The 15,239-nt window shown below is 47.1% G+C and overlaps 1 protein-coding gene across 4 annotated transcripts in view; it reads right to left on the reverse strand.

Annotated features, from left to right (window-relative positions):
- Positions 1–15,239, reverse strand: part of LOC310752458 (venom factor-like) — a 59,618-nt gene that overhangs the window by 23,083 nt on the left and 21,296 nt on the right. For all 4 annotated transcript variants that reach the window (XM_083592763.1, XM_083592762.1, XM_083592764.1 and 1 more), the window contains exons 19-25: positions 13,234–13,319; positions 12,954–13,093; positions 9,610–9,819; positions 6,761–6,827; positions 5,444–5,530; positions 3,519–3,722; positions 1,454–1,529 (exon numbers count right to left, since the gene is read on the reverse strand). In XM_083592763.1, the coding sequence (XP_083448889.1) occupies positions 1,454–1,529; positions 3,519–3,722; positions 5,444–5,530; positions 6,761–6,827; positions 9,610–9,819; positions 12,954–13,093; positions 13,234–13,319 (870 nt within the window). The remainder of the gene's footprint in view (positions 1–1,453; positions 1,530–3,518; positions 3,723–5,443; positions 5,531–6,760; positions 6,828–9,609; positions 9,820–12,953; positions 13,094–13,233; positions 13,320–15,239) is intronic.

Consider the following 15,239-nt stretch of genomic DNA (forward strand, 5'->3'; position numbering starts at 1 on the left):
AAAATGGTGACTGAACTATTGGAGCATTGCAATGTGCTTTACATGGGGGCTGTCTTTGAAAATGGTTCAGAAACTTCAGTTAAGTGCAAATTATGGCTGTTTGCCAGTTGCCAGGTTCTACATATACCCCCACTTAAATTCCAGCCACACTATATGTTTCCTCTCTCCCAGTGTACTCAACCCTTGGAAATTCACCTGAGACCCTTTCTCTGGGTCCTCCTTCTAAGGGAGGCTCAGAGATTAATGACAGAGGGCCTTCTCAGTGGTGGCTCCCCATCTGCAGAACATCTTTTTGGCATCAGGTAAAAGCTCCCCCCCACACACACACACAAGGCTTTTTATGGACTGAGCTGATTTTGTCTGTTGTCAAATGTGCTGTTAAATCTTCTTCTGGCTATAGTGTATTCGTTGGTATGAGGAAAATTATGTTTTATATTAATTTTTACAGGTTTAATGAATTTATATTTTTTAGATGTAAGTTGCTTGGGCACCTTTTAGACACCAAGCAACTAATAATATTAAAATAATGAGAATGATGATATTAGTAATAATGATAATATACCCTACAGCATCCCACAGCACAACTGCCAAGGGGCCAAAACACCCAATGTTCTCTGAAATCGACCATGGAGAAAAGATCAGAACCACTGTACAACAGTCTCTCCAATACCCATCTCACTAAGTCAGCTCAGAAGGATACCCTGTCAATGGTTTCAAAAGATGCCGAGAGATAAATGAAGAAGAATTGGGTTACACCCTCCCTGCCCTTCTCCCAATAAGCGTCACTCATCAGGGCAACCAAGCCTGATAAGAGATCCATAACTAGGCCTGCATCCAGATTGTAATGGGGAGAAATAATCAGTTTCATTTAAGAGTACTTGCACTTTTTCCATCACAGCCTTTACAGTCACTTTCCCTCCAACATTTCTCCGAAGAAAATAGGGACGTCCTATTCTATTATTAATAATTATTGATTTGTTGTTGTTTTTGTTGTTGTCCCATCTGACTGGGATGCGCCAGCAACTCTAAGCAGCTGCCAACATACATTAAAACATAACAAGACATTAAACATTTAAAAAAAAAAATCCCATACAGGCCTGCTTAGATGTCTTCTCAAGGTTGCATAGTTACTTAACTCCATACCCTCCAACATTTCTCCAATGAAAATAGGGACATCCTAAGGAAAATCGGGACATTCCAGGATCAAATCAGAAACTGGGATGCCTTTTGTAAATCTGGAGTGTCCCTGGAAAATAGGGACATCGGGAGGGTCTGCTCTCTCAATCCACCAGGTCATATCCAATTTGTAAGTTTTAATAAGCCAAGAGGGGCAACAATTGAGGAGACATTATCGGCCGCATTGCTGAAAGGACCTTGTCCATGTTATCAGGCTACAATCAACATCTGGAAAGCTCATCCGTGATATATACTGCCATATGAGAACTGCCTTTACCAAGTGCTGCTTCCGCGGTTTTTAAAGGCAGCGTAGGAGTGGTCTTCTTTCTTGTACGTTATCTGCTGGGTATAACCTAGAAAGGAAGGAAGAGAAACAGAACTCTGAAATGCTGCTTCAGCAGCTTAGACTAGGGGTCAGCAAGGCTTAAGCAGCCTGGTCTGCTTCACTCTCCCGGAGATCTCTCCGCAGGCTGGTTCACGCACGTGCATTCCTGTTAAGTTGTGGATGAACATATCAGACGACACAGCGATTCTTCAGACAGCTCTTGTTTATTCACAGGCCAGAAATGAACTGAAGCCAACCTGCTTATATAGAGCTCAACTACAAAGCAACAGTAACAACTTTCTGTAACCATCCAATCACTGAACGTCGCTTTCAATTCCTTATTTGCATATGCGGACCTGAGGGGAAACTATCTACAGTATCCCCCTGCTGGCCCAGGGTGAGAACTTCAGTACATAACAATTCCGGCGCAGAGGAGGCGTCTGCATGTGTGCGCGCATGCGTAGATGCTGTTTCCAGCACGGAGGAGGCGCCTGTAGCTTCCTATTGGTTGCAGGAGCTTCCTGCAGCTGATAAGAAGCCCCGCCAGCGCTGCAGAAGTGAGTCCCCGAGCACAGCGGCAGGGTTCGGGGGCCGGTTAAACGACCCCCATAGGCCGTATCTGACCCCCGGGCCTTAGGCTGCCGTCCTCTGGCTTAGACAAATGCATCTAGACAGGCAACTGGCACTCACCCTGCACAGAAATAAACTTTGCTCCATGCCCCTTTTATTTAATTGCTGCACTGCCTCATCTGCTCCTCCTTTGCATATGCCTTTTTCCTTGTGTCCCTTTCAGCTTTCCCTTCTGGTCTCTTTGTAGCTTCAGCAGAACACAAGTTGAGGAACAGGATTGCTTTGCCCCATCAAGATCTTAACACAGAGACTGCCACTATTAGGCATAGGCAGTTGAGAAATGGGCAGTTTCCTTCTTGTTATCTTAGGATTCTCCAGATGAGAAAAAAGGGAGATGGAAATTCCTAACCTTATAAATGGGTATGGAGGCAACTCAAGTAGTCTTTAGAAATTTCTCAGAGGCCATTACCAGTGGGTACCCATTCTTCAATAAAATTTTATCAGTGCTTTTCTCTGGCGGGGTGCAGGGGGACGCGTACCCCTAAACATTTTGTGAATCTAAGGGAGAAGAAACTAAAAAAATTAGTTTCTTCTCTAGCACAGTGAATCGTCAGTTCTGTTGCTACCGCCAATGGCGGCCTCATTTCCTATCACAGTGTTTCCTGAGTCTCAGATGAAAGCAAGCGTTTAATGTGTGAATTAGGAGTTGGAATCTAGCAGAGGAATCGGGAAGATGTTAGTGCACACAACCTCATGCCAATGTGGAAGTTAGTGTGAGCTGTTAGCTGTGCAATATGAGGTAAAACATGTACTTTTGTCCATTTACTGTATTTATTTTTCCCAATTTGAACTATAAAATGGTGGTTTTCTTGAGTCAAAATGAGAGTATCCCTAAACAATTTTTTAGAAAAAAGCACTGATGATGATGATTCAGCCCTTCATCTGAAGATCTCAGATTAGCCCACAAGATAAAAAATACAGGATAAAAGCATAAAATAAATAGTTAAAACAGAAACAAAACAATAACCTTCCCTCCCACAAACATATTTCAAAGGCTGTAGAATATTAATCAGCCCAAGGTCTGGTTGAAGAGCAACATTTTTGCCTGGAGCCTAAAGATGTATAATTAAGGCGCCAGACAAACCTCCCTGGGGAGAACATTCCACAAATGGGGAGCCACTGCAGAAAAGGCTCTGCTCTCATGTTGCTGCCCTCTGGACCTCACATGAAGGAGGCACACAAAGAAGGGCCTCACATGATCATTACAGGGTCTGGGGTGGTTTTTATGGGGAGAGGCTGCCTGAAACCTGTTGCAAGTTCTGTGGGACTCTTGATCTAGGAGGGTCCTGAACTCAATGTTTCTATGGATGGACAACTCAAGAAGCCATGGACAGACCTATGCACGAGCTGGAGGAGGAACAGCTCTGGAGACACCCAATTGTCTTACCTTGCATGATCTGATTGACTGCATCGGAGCGGCGATCCATCCCAAGCTTCTCCCACTGCCCTGTGGTGTCGAGGTAGTGGGTGGCAATAACCGATGGCGTCATGGTGATCATGTTCTGCTCCCCACAGCCAGTGGGCGTTACAATGAGGTGCTTCAGTTTGGTCCCATCAATTGAGTCTTCAACAATATGAGCCACAGGGTCTCCTGGCCACAAAAAGAATGATAGCAGACATGTGAGCCCAAGTATGAGTAGGGACTTGTTGTCGGAACCTGCGTTCGACTGAGCGACTCCTCCGGAATTGCCCTCCGACGTGATTAACGACCTGAGCCTTTGATGAGACTCCAAGCACGTTCCCCATTACGTAGAGTTTCAAAGCAGCAGAAGTGATGAGAAGTTTGAGCTACATTGCTAGGTTTTATTGCTAACTACGCAGACAGAAAAGAAAATACATCCTCTCTCTGTGAGAGCAGAGAGCAACTGGAAAAACAAAGGAACAGGAAACCAGTAACGTCACATCCGTCTCCTATCTTCCGTGAGACTTCCAACAGTATGGAATCTCTGGAATGTAAACAGAGTCTTGTGACTCCATGAACTGCACAGTGGCAACAAACAGAAACTAACACTTGTGTGGGTTGCAATCTTAGCCTTGCTGGATTGTAAGTGTGGGAGATAAGCAAATCTAACCATGCATTTTCTTGCTAGTTAGCATGTGAATGGGTTATGACCACAGAGCTCCGTTGCTGATAGGCAGACTCAGACCATAGAAAGGCAAGTGGTAGAGAAGGCTCTGTGTGATATCATTTCCCCCTCCTCTCCTGGGAGGAAAGAAAAAACAATGAAGTATTTCCTTCTCCCCTCTCTCTATTCAGTCAGCAACGGAGACAGATATCTTCCCACTTGCTCCAGCATTAGGCCCATACCTGAAGCTGTTATTGCTGTAAACACAAGTATTTTACCTGCATTTATTTTTACTGCAGCTGTTTCTAAGGACGAATGCTGGACTGTGAGTAAACTGTAAGCTTTAAACTTACATTTCAGTCTGTAGCCTGTTTCTTTGACATTTGGGGCAACATAGTGGGTGATCAGCCCAGCGGCTAATTCCTATGCTTTCAATTAAACCACAGGAGATGGGATTTAAACTCTGCTCAGCCTCGTGCTCTTAAATACAAGTGGTAAGCTGATCCTTTCTGTCTGCTAACACACACGCACACACACACACACACACGGGTCTGTAGAGGAATAAAATATAGTTAATTATATTCCCTCACCTACCTAATAAAACCCACCAGTAAGTACGGACAGCTCTTTTCAGACTTGCCTCCTTCTTCCAGCTAGTTTTCTTTTGTGCCGGCCTTGTCCGCTTTGCATCAAGGGCTGGTATAATTAGCTTCCAAGCCTAATTCAAGGTTTATTCCCTTGAAAGCCTTAAAGCTTTTTTTCCACCTGCCACACTCACTGAGATCAGCAGAGGAGGCTCTGCCTGCTATATGGTCTATCACTTCAGAAATTCTCAGAGGGCTTGCCCCAGGAGCATATTCCTGGGGCTGGTGGGTTGCTGCAGGGGGCAAGTCAGGGTGGGGTTTTGATTATTTTCAGTTCTGCAAGCCTAGACTTCTGCATGTCGAAGCACGCTAATGGTCAAAAAGTGTATTTCTGAGGTTTAAATGAAGGGAAACTACTGCATAGGGAAACCTAAGCAAGTTGTGCTTCCTCTTTCTGGTTATTTGGCTATAATCTTTGATAGAATACAGATAACTGAACACAATTTGTTGCATTACATTCTTCATTAACTTATCTTTCCATTGATATATAATTTTAGGGTATTCCTCCAAAAGAAAGTGGTGTTATGAGCCATCAAACCTCAGAAATACACTTTTTCCAAAAGGTTTCCACAATTTTGGCCACTACTGTAACTAGTGCTTACCTTGAACAGTAATTTTGGTCTCAGGGTCTGTACCAGGAATGATATCTTCTAAACTCCTAGCTTTGACCTGATGTTCCTGTACTCCATCTGAAAAAAGGGAGGAAAAAGAGGAAAATTACAAGGAGGCAGAAACATGAGTTGCTTGTTGCTTCCATAATTAAACTGTTTTAGTTTTGCTTTTCCACATCCATTTCTAAAAGTGGCGTTAAACCAGAAGTTCTACGCAGGAACTTCATAGAAAACTAGGAGGGTGTTCACATATTATATTCTGTGTACCTACTATACGTGTACAACAAAGCCCTGTCAGGGCATTATCAAGCTAAGAGGGAACATGGGTATAGAAGGGCAATGGATTTAGTCAAACTATCTGTCCATCCAGCCCAATGTTGCCACCTTCTCTGGCACAAGTCTTCCCCTATCACCTGCTACCTGATCCTTTTAACTGGGAACTCCATGGACAGTTCCTGGGATGTTCTGCGTGCAAAATATGCCCTGGACAGTTAAATCCAGTCAAAGGCGACTGTGGGGTTGCGGCGCTCATCATACTTTCAAGTCGAGGGAGCCGGCGTTTGTCCACAGACAGCTTTCCGGGTCATGTGGCCAGCAGGACTAAACCGCTTCTGGCGCAATGGGACACCGTGAAGGAAGTCAGAGCACACGGAAACACCATTTACCTTCCCGCCAGAGTGGTGCCTATTTATCTACTCGCACTGGGATGCTTTCGAACTGCTAGTTTGGCAGGATCTGGGACAGAGCAATGAGACCCCTCGTTATGGGGATTCGAACCGCCAACCTTCTGATCGGCAAGCCCAAGAGGCTCCGTGGTTTAGACCACAGCGCCACCCACATCTGCTCTACCATGTTTGTACCACCACTTCACAGCTGGTGCTACAAACACACTTGCCACCAAACTGAGTGCTGGATCAGTAAGTGAGTCAGTCCTCCGAGGTCTTGCCAGGAGCGCTGCCTGATGTACAGACACACCACATAAGTGTGATTTTGCATAAGCGCTCATCTTACTTTTTGCGTTTTTAACCTTCTTTAGGGATTGGCAGGAGGTGGGATAGTGCATGTACTATTACCTTCCATCACAGTGGTACCTATTAATCTGCTGGCGAGCTCCTCCCCTTACATAGAGATGCCTTCCTCTGGGCTCAGAACAATCTCCACAAGAGAAATGAACTCCCGTCTGAAATCTTCTAGACAAAATGATACCCGTTTTCCCTTGTAAGCAAATGAAAGAGCTGGGCAACAGAGAGGTGGTTTTCCAAGGGTGAAGAAAGAGAAGGAAAAGGGAAGCTGAAGAATGAGTGTTACCGCTGTTCCCTTGCGTAGCAGGATCCAACTCAATGACAGTCACAAGTTTTCTCTGTATCCCTTCAGGCTGGGACAAGAAGAAAGAACAGAACGAGTCTCATTGCAAATATTACTTAACATAGCAGCAAAGAGCAATTCAAAAAGGCAGCAGGACAGGGCAAACATATGTGTCAGAGCTGCCCAAGGTCCCAGCTCACAAAGGACCAACGCTGCTTCGTTGTTAAGTACAAAAGTCTTTATTGAAGTTCAGTTTCACTTCCAGAACCGCAGCGCGCAGCTCTACGTCTCAACTGTCAGACCGCTGATGCTCCGTCTGAGTCTCCTCCCCCCTGACACCAATTTAAGATTCTAGCCTTACTCCACCTCTTCCTCAGTTCCTTCCGCCTCTGGTTCCGCCTGGCCGTTGGGGTCTCGCCCTTTCTAGACTCTTCTGACGCTGAGTCCCCTGAGCCTTCCCCCTCCCTCCGGCGGGCTTTAGGAGCTGGTTCCCCATCCGGGTCTCCTGCTGTTCCCCGCGCCTGTACATTTGAACTTGGCGCGTGCGCCCAGCCGGTAACTTTTCTCCTGACCGTTTCACTGCTGCTGCTGTCACTGCTTCCCCCTCTGGGGGGGCTAGCTGCAACTGACCTCCCCTCCGTTGGAGGCGTGGTCAGCCCTGACTCACTCTCTCTCCCCGCTGGAGGAGACGCTGGCCCTGACACATGTGACTCTTCCCCCCCACTACGCTCTGGTGGGGAAACTGGTCCCAATCCCCCACTGCTGCTTTGGGGTTCCCCTCTGGCTCCTTGTTTCTGGTGCGTCCCCCCTGGGACCCCCCTTGCCCTGACCATAGGCGCTCCCTTCTGGGAATCTTCTGATTCGCTGGAGAAGCTCATGGAATCTCTCGGGCCACTGTCATACTCCCCTACGCTGCCCTCGGATTCTTCCCCTTCGCTCTCCATTTCCTCTCTCCCCAGTGCTCCTGCTCCTGAGTCCCTGACAATATGCATCAGATCCATAACTGTCAATTTTCAGATTTGAAAATAAGGGATCAGCAGCCTCGCCTGTCCCGGAGACAGTCTACGGGATATCTAACAATTCGGGATAGCAGCGGGAAGCAGCGGGAAACGGTGCTGGAATAAGGGAATTTCCCGCAAAAAAAGGGAAGGTTGACAGCTATGATCGGATCTAGCTTCTGTTGCAATATGACTCAGCTACATGTTTGTGCCTGAATATAACACAGGAATAGGCTCAGGTCAGCCCCATAAATCCCCAGTAGCTAAGGCACTGTAGCAATCCTGGGTTGGGGTCCATAGTCCCTCATCCATAGGCAGCACCAACCTGTCCTTAATGGTGCTTTGCCTCCACAGCTGGATAGTCACGGATTCTATTCCGTCAACTCTTAGGTCAGCCCTGATGCCCTAGGAAGCCCACCTGTGTCCTAGCAAGCTGACAGCAGTGGCAGAGGAAGGGGGCAGGGGGGCAGTCCACCCTGGGTGCCATCTCTGAGGGGGGTGACAAGAAGGCACCCTGTGGGGGGCTCTCCCCCCTGCCCCCGGGCATGGCGGTGTGAGCCGCCGCCATCGCTCCGCCGCAGTCGCATGTGGAGGATCCTCCGCTCGCAGCTGCACCCTCCGCTGCCGTTCCCATGGCACTCAAGCAGCACCGTCGGCAAACTGCCTGGCGGTGCATGCACAACAGTGCTACATATGGCACACGCATGCACCCTACTTACGGCGCACATGCATGCATCACTGGGTGGTTTGCCCCGCCCCCAATACCCGGCACTGGGTGCCTGTTCTCCTTGCTTTGCCCCTGGCTGACAGAGCCCATCAGGAGAAGGGAGAGAGCTCTTTTCAGACCCTGTGGTACTTGTGAAAAGCATGCTCCTCTACGGGAGTAATCTAAATTTAGGAAATACAAATGGCACACCCTGCAATACACTCTTTCTATCTCTCTCTCCAAGATTGCTCCTGTTTATTTACAACTCATTTTCTATACCTCGTCCTCGGCCCAGTATAGCTGAAGGAGCGTCTCCACCACCATTGTTCTGCCCGGACACTGAGGTCCAGCGCCGAGGGCCTTCTGGTGGTTCCCTCATTGCGAGAAGCAAAGCTACAGGGAACCAGGCAGAGGGCCTTCTCGGTAGTGGCGCCCGCCCTGTGGAACGCCCTCCCAGCAGATGTCAAAGAGATAAACAACTACCTGACATTTAGAAGACATCTGAAGACAGTCCTGTTTAGGGAAGTTTTTAATGTGTGACATTTTAATGTATTTTTAATCTTTGTAGGAAGCCACCCAGAGTGGTGGGGTACAAATAAATTATTATTATTTTTTATTATTATTATTATTATTATTATTATTATTATTATTATTATTATTACACAACCCCTTCCCAAAGGCTAAGAGTGAGTAAAAACCTCCTCAGTCTCCAAACTAAATGCCCAGTTAAACTGAAACTCTTCCATGCCTACTCTACCCCTAGCTGCAATCGGCCATGAGAGAAATAGAAGCCATGGACTGTGGGAACATGGTGCCTAGCTTAGAAGGAATCTCTCTCATTTCCTCACTCCTTCTCTCAAGGAGGAGTGACTCCAGGTGGCCTCAGTTCTAGAGAGCAAACCCCCTTGAGTGTAACTTGAAGCCATTGGTTCAGGTCCTACCCTCCAGGGCAGGAGAAAACAAGCTTCTTCCCTCTTCCACGTGACAGCCCTTGAGATATTTGAAGTTGGCTATCATATCTCCTCTCGGTTTCCTCTTTTCCAGGCTAAACAGACCCAACTCCCAGAACCATTCCACATAAATAAGGCTTGCTTTCCAGACCCTTGATCATCTTAGTGGCCCTTCCTCTGCAACAACTTGTCACGTACCACAACCTTCAGCTTCTTCTTCACGCCGTCCGCAGCGCCTCCCAAGGCAGCAGCTTTTACCTCAATGTCATGTTGTCCCAGCTTTAGTGGAATGACCACAAATGGCACCGCCCTGGAGGACTGGCCTTTAATAGTGAGCATCTGTTGGTATTTTTCCTTGGCAGTGGAGGCGCTGCAGAAGGCTGGGTTGTGTATCAGCTCCACCCGCACCTGAGGAGAAAAGAGAGAATGAAGTGATCCGTTATAATGAGGGGGTGGGGATCATTCAGCCTGTGATTGGGTGGGGGGAAAGTATGTGTGCTTTAATGACAGGAAAGGTCCTTGCAAACAGCCTCTGCTACCCTTCAAACCAGGGGTCAGCAAACTTTTTCAGCAGGGGGCCAGTCCACTGCCCCTCAGACCTTGTGGGGGGCCAGACTATATTTGAGGGGGGGAATGAACAAATTCCTGTGCCCCACAAATAACCCAGAGATGAATTTTAAATAAAAACACGCATTCTACTCATGTGAAAACCAGGCAGGCCCCACAAATAACCCAGATATGCATTTTAAATAAAAGGACACATTCTACTCATGTAAAAACACGCTTATTCCCGGACCGTCCGGGGGCCAGATTTAGAAGGTGATTCGGCCGGATCCAGCCCCTGGGCCTTAGTTTGCCTACCCATTCTTCAAAGGCTACATCTATGCCAGTAGAGAAGAACGGGTAATTTACCAGCACACAGCCATCTCCAAAACCTTGACTGGGCTGCTTCCTCTCGTATACAGAAAGCAGCTGGAACAGGGCATTTGACAAACTCCTCTCCAGCAGCAGAGGTCCCTCGCTTTGGCTAGCTGTTTGAGCTCAAGTTTAAGCACAGTCCAGATAAGTCTCTTCAGAGAAGATTCTCCCTCTGAATGGCTGGTGTACGTGTAACTCTGCTATGGAAGCTGGAATAATTTTATTTTCTTATCCCCTGTCTCGGATACATGCTTTTCTGTTCCAGGCCCATTGCAGAGGAGTGTTCAAGCTCCGCTTTCCCCAAGACTTGCCCTCCTGCTATTTTGTTTGCCAACTCCCTGATCAAAGGACCATCCAGTGGGAACGTCTCCTTCATGAAGCAGGGTCATGCTTTAGCTTCCAACTAGGAGGCACCCAAAGGCTCCAGCTGCCAGATCCTTCACACCAGGAGTGAGTGAGGGACCTTTCCCCTGTGGGAGATGGAGCGAGGATTAAACCTGTAGATTTAGATCTAAACATCCTATCCCAAGTGTGGGGGAGAAATACAAAAGTAATCTGGTTGTGAAGCCTTCATAGCAGAGTAAAACACTTATAAGTTATTAAAGCTTTGGTAAGAGGCAATTGGGGACATGGGTGGTTATGTGGTCTAAACCACAGAGCCTAAGGCTTGCCGATCAGAAGGTCGGTGGTTCGAATCCCAGCGATGGGATGAGCTTTCATTGCTCGGTCCCAGCTCCTGCCAACTAGCACTTTGAAAGCACATCAAAGTGCAAGTAGATAAATAGGTACCACTCTGGCAGGAAGGTAAACAGCGTTTCCGTGCACTGCTTTGGTTCGCCAGAAGCGGCTTAGTCATGCTGGCCACATGACCCAGAAAATCTGCCTGCGGACAAATGTCGGCTCCCTCGGCCAGTAAAGCGAGATGAGCGCCACAACCCCAGAGTTGTTCGCGACAACTTAACTGTCAGGGGTCAGTTAATAGGCAATTACACCTTTTTATCCCTTCTGTTTGCAGTCTATTGACATTCCCTTCTTCACCTCCATTGCAGAGAATGAACCACACATTTTTTTGGCAACGTCAAAGGAAAGCAGGGTTTACTTACATTTCAATGCAGGCAGCACATACAGTAAAGTAATGTGCCAAAAAAGAATATTTGTTATAGTAAAATAAAAGCTGGTAGTCTTAGCTCCTGAAAGCAGGAGCTTTAGCCATGGACGTCTGGTCAGCTTGGAAGCATGGTGGAAAGAGCGTCTCATAAAAGGCAGAAGGAAATACAAAGGACTGTCTCCTTTGCTGCAGAATTCCTGACCAGAGGAAGCAAAGGAAGTGACCACACACAGGAGGAAGCTCAAGAACTCTCTGTGTGCTTGTCCTTTGCATGACTAGCAAAACATGCATTTGTGATTTTGGCTGCGTACCCCACATCCCCTGCTGATGACTCTTTGGTAGCTGCATGTCAAGGATATGCAAGGCCAAAGCCAGCAATAAGCTCTGCCAAAGCAAAGTGGGGGATGCCCCTTTTTTTTCTCTCTCTCTTCACTGCTCCCTTTTCTGCTTTCTCTTCTGTCATCCCGTTTTCTTTCTTTCTCTGCCAGCCACTTCCCCCCTCCTCATAACCCAAATGAAAGTAAGCTGACAGCTGTGTGAAATTAGATGGACACAAGTAACACTTGGGGACACGGGCTACCTCCACTTTCTTTATAACATGTTTCCTGAGCCCAAAGAGCGCTCAGTTCTTTTGCACAGATGTGTGTGCACTTCGTTCCAGCAGCAACGCCTCATTGCAATGCAAATCCACGCTTGCAATGAGGCACTGCTGCCAAACCCACTGAAGGCCACAATCCCTGAGGTTTAGGAGCAATGCCTCATTGCAACTGTGCGCCACAGTCTGGGTCGTAGGCGGCAGGAGTCCAGGCCTGACCCGCCGGGACCAGGGTGTGGGTGGTAACAATGGTACGATACAATAATCTTTATTGTCATTCTCCCATACAGAACAACGAAATTGAAAATCTACATCAGACATTCAGAAACCAACAAGCCTGCTATGCCAGCTATCCCAGCCTGGTTAGCCCCCTAAAAACTCTGATACCCCATAATTAAATACAATATACCCCGATAGAGACTACCTTACACTGCATTTAAAACCAAAATCACATTTGAATAGAAACTGTTTCCTTGGAACAAGGACAGGAGTGCTGGAGCAAGATCAGGAGCGAAAGCAGGAACTGGTAACAGCAGAGTATGAACCACATTGCTGTGGCAAAGAACCAGGAGAAAATGCTGTCCTTATATACTCCTTTTAGGCTTGCCTCCAGATGCTACACATCTCCTGATCTGGCCACACATGCCAGGCCGCACCCGACTCCCCCAAGACAAGCACAGCAAGGAGTCCTGCAACTTCCCACTGCGCTCAGGGCCTGGCCCCTGCAAATACTTACAGTACTCCTTACAGTGTGGATTTGCAATGCAATTTCCCTGCAGCTGGACTGAAGTGTGCACACATAACAAACAATGCCAGAGCAAGTTACAGGGTAAAAATAAACAGGCAACGCACAATTTGCGTAAAACCAATTAAGCATGAAATCATCAACATCAAATGCTTCTGCCAAAAGCTTGCACTTACTCTGAGATCCCGCCTCCTATAGTTGTAGAGAACAGCTCGGATCTCCACCTGTTCATTCCTCACTACTGAATAGGGTAGCCGTAGATCGATGAAGAAGTTCTTCCTGACAGTTATCTCGTAAGGGTCAGCCACACAGATCCCTGCAAGGCGGGCCAACAGGGAAGGAAGCGGGTTGAAAAATCAAAAGAACTTGAACATTGCCCATCCTAGATTTTTGTCAAGGCAGAGTGTGGCCTGGCATCATCTCCCCAGCCCCTGTCTCCCACCTGCTCTTCTTCACCTTTTGTGTCTGAAATGCTCACAGCCAGCACCTCCCAGGTGGTGATTGAATCCTTCAGGTAAACAGGTATTGTTTTGGATGAGATCCTAGGAACAACGAGAAAGGTTACCATGTCATACCTGAGTGCAGCTGCTACACAGGGAACATAATGGATAAGCAAATATCTGTTGGTGGCTAAGATAATGCATGTGTATTGGGTGCTATGTAAAAACATTTTTTTAAAATAAATTACATATATTATCATATCAGTAGACATCAGAATGGAATGTAGACTTGTGCAAAATAAATCAGTTGCTGTGGAATAGAAAATATCCAATGAAAATGTGAATAGATATTAGAATGGATTGAGGCATGTTCCGTCATCTCTGTTCTTACATATATTGAGGTGATCAATCCATGTTTTATTTGTTCCAGCTGACCAGAGTTTGGAGGAGTTCCATCCAGGTTTTACCTAAAGCTCTAGGGACCAAGCAGGGGTGGAGGAAGGGTGGTGCAGTGGGTGCGGTCCGCCCCGGGTGTCACCACTGAGGGGGGTGACAAAATGCCAGACAGAACTCACCATCGTGCCTTCAGCGTGCCCAAGAATTGCGGTGGCTTGGGCGTGCGCAGGCTCCGTGCTGTCCAAACGGTCCGCCCGCTGCCTCCCCCCAGCTGTAGGGTGGCTGAGTAGGAGGAGGCAGGCACTCTGGAGGCCCCCCGGTGCGCCCCACCCCATAGGCAGCTCGCCCTGCTCCTGGGTGTGCCACCCCACGCACCCGAACAGCTTCCTCCGCCGCTGGAACCAAGCTCTGAGACAGCTAAGACCATACCAGTACAATTCTGGTGGGCTTTCCTCATGCCTCATGTGTGTTTGCTCTGAACCAAGTGTTTTAGCCACCATCCTTCATATAAAAACTACATCTTACACCCTGCTCTTCCTCTTTGACAAATTGTGTGATGGATAGATATCGGCTCCATACAAGCTTAGCATTCAAAGTAGGGCTAGCTCACATGGTGCCATGCAGATGTTTTGGAGTACAACTCCCTTCATTCCTGACTATTGGCAGTGCTGGCTGGGGCTTACGGGAATTGGAGTCCTGCAACATCTAGAGGTAAACGCATTGGTTACCCCTACTCTAAAGAATCCTGGGAACTGTAGTTTTGGTGAAGGTGTTGAAGAGTCTCTTGTCGAGATACCTAGCCTTTGGGAAGAAGGAATTATTGTCAAGCTAGCTATATAGCATAATCCTCTCTCTTGCACTGTGTGTGTGTGTACTTGAGTTAAATGGTTCTTGCTACAAGTAAATGGATATACAAGGTGTGGCTAGATAGTTCAGTGAATGGTCACAGAAATCGGACAGTGATAAATATTCAAACATACGATTGGCATCAGAAACCCACGAAATGCTCACAATTGTGTATGGAGATGAAGCTGTAATTCAAAAGACAGTGTATGAGTGTTTTGAGAGATTCCATGAAGGGCAGCAAACCATCAAAGATGACCCTAGGTCTGGCAGACCATCGACGAGCGGAACGGTGGCAAATGTCGACAGAGTTTGTGAGTTACTGATGCGGGATTGGCATTTGTTCATCCAAATGATGGTGGAAGAAGTGCATATTCCACAGGAAATTGTTACTGAGTTTACTGAGTTGTCCCACCCTCCATATTCTCCAATCTGGCCCCACCGGATTTCTTTCTTTTTCCAAAACTGAAATCTGCACTGAAAGGACACAGATTTTCCAACATTTCACATGTCCAAGCTGCTATGACAAGGGAACTGAAAGCAGTATGAAAAGAGGACTTCTCCAGAAGTTTCCAACAGTTATACGAATGTTGTCAACGGTGCATTGTATCTGAGGGGGCCTACTTTGAAAGCCTGTAAGGTATGTACGTATGTTCAAATTTTTCTCGCTGTCTGATTTCTGTGACCATCCACCAAACTTTCCAATCACACCTTGTAGGATTGCAGCCTAAGTCTGGAGAGCAGACGCTAGGCTCCAAAGGAGAACATAGCCATAACATCTTT

This window comes from Podarcis filfolensis (assembly GCF_964270895.1).
Source record: "Podarcis filfolensis genome assembly, chromosome: 17".
In the NCBI taxonomy this organism is placed as follows: Eukaryota; Metazoa; Chordata; class Lepidosauria; order Squamata; family Lacertidae; genus Podarcis; species Podarcis filfolensis.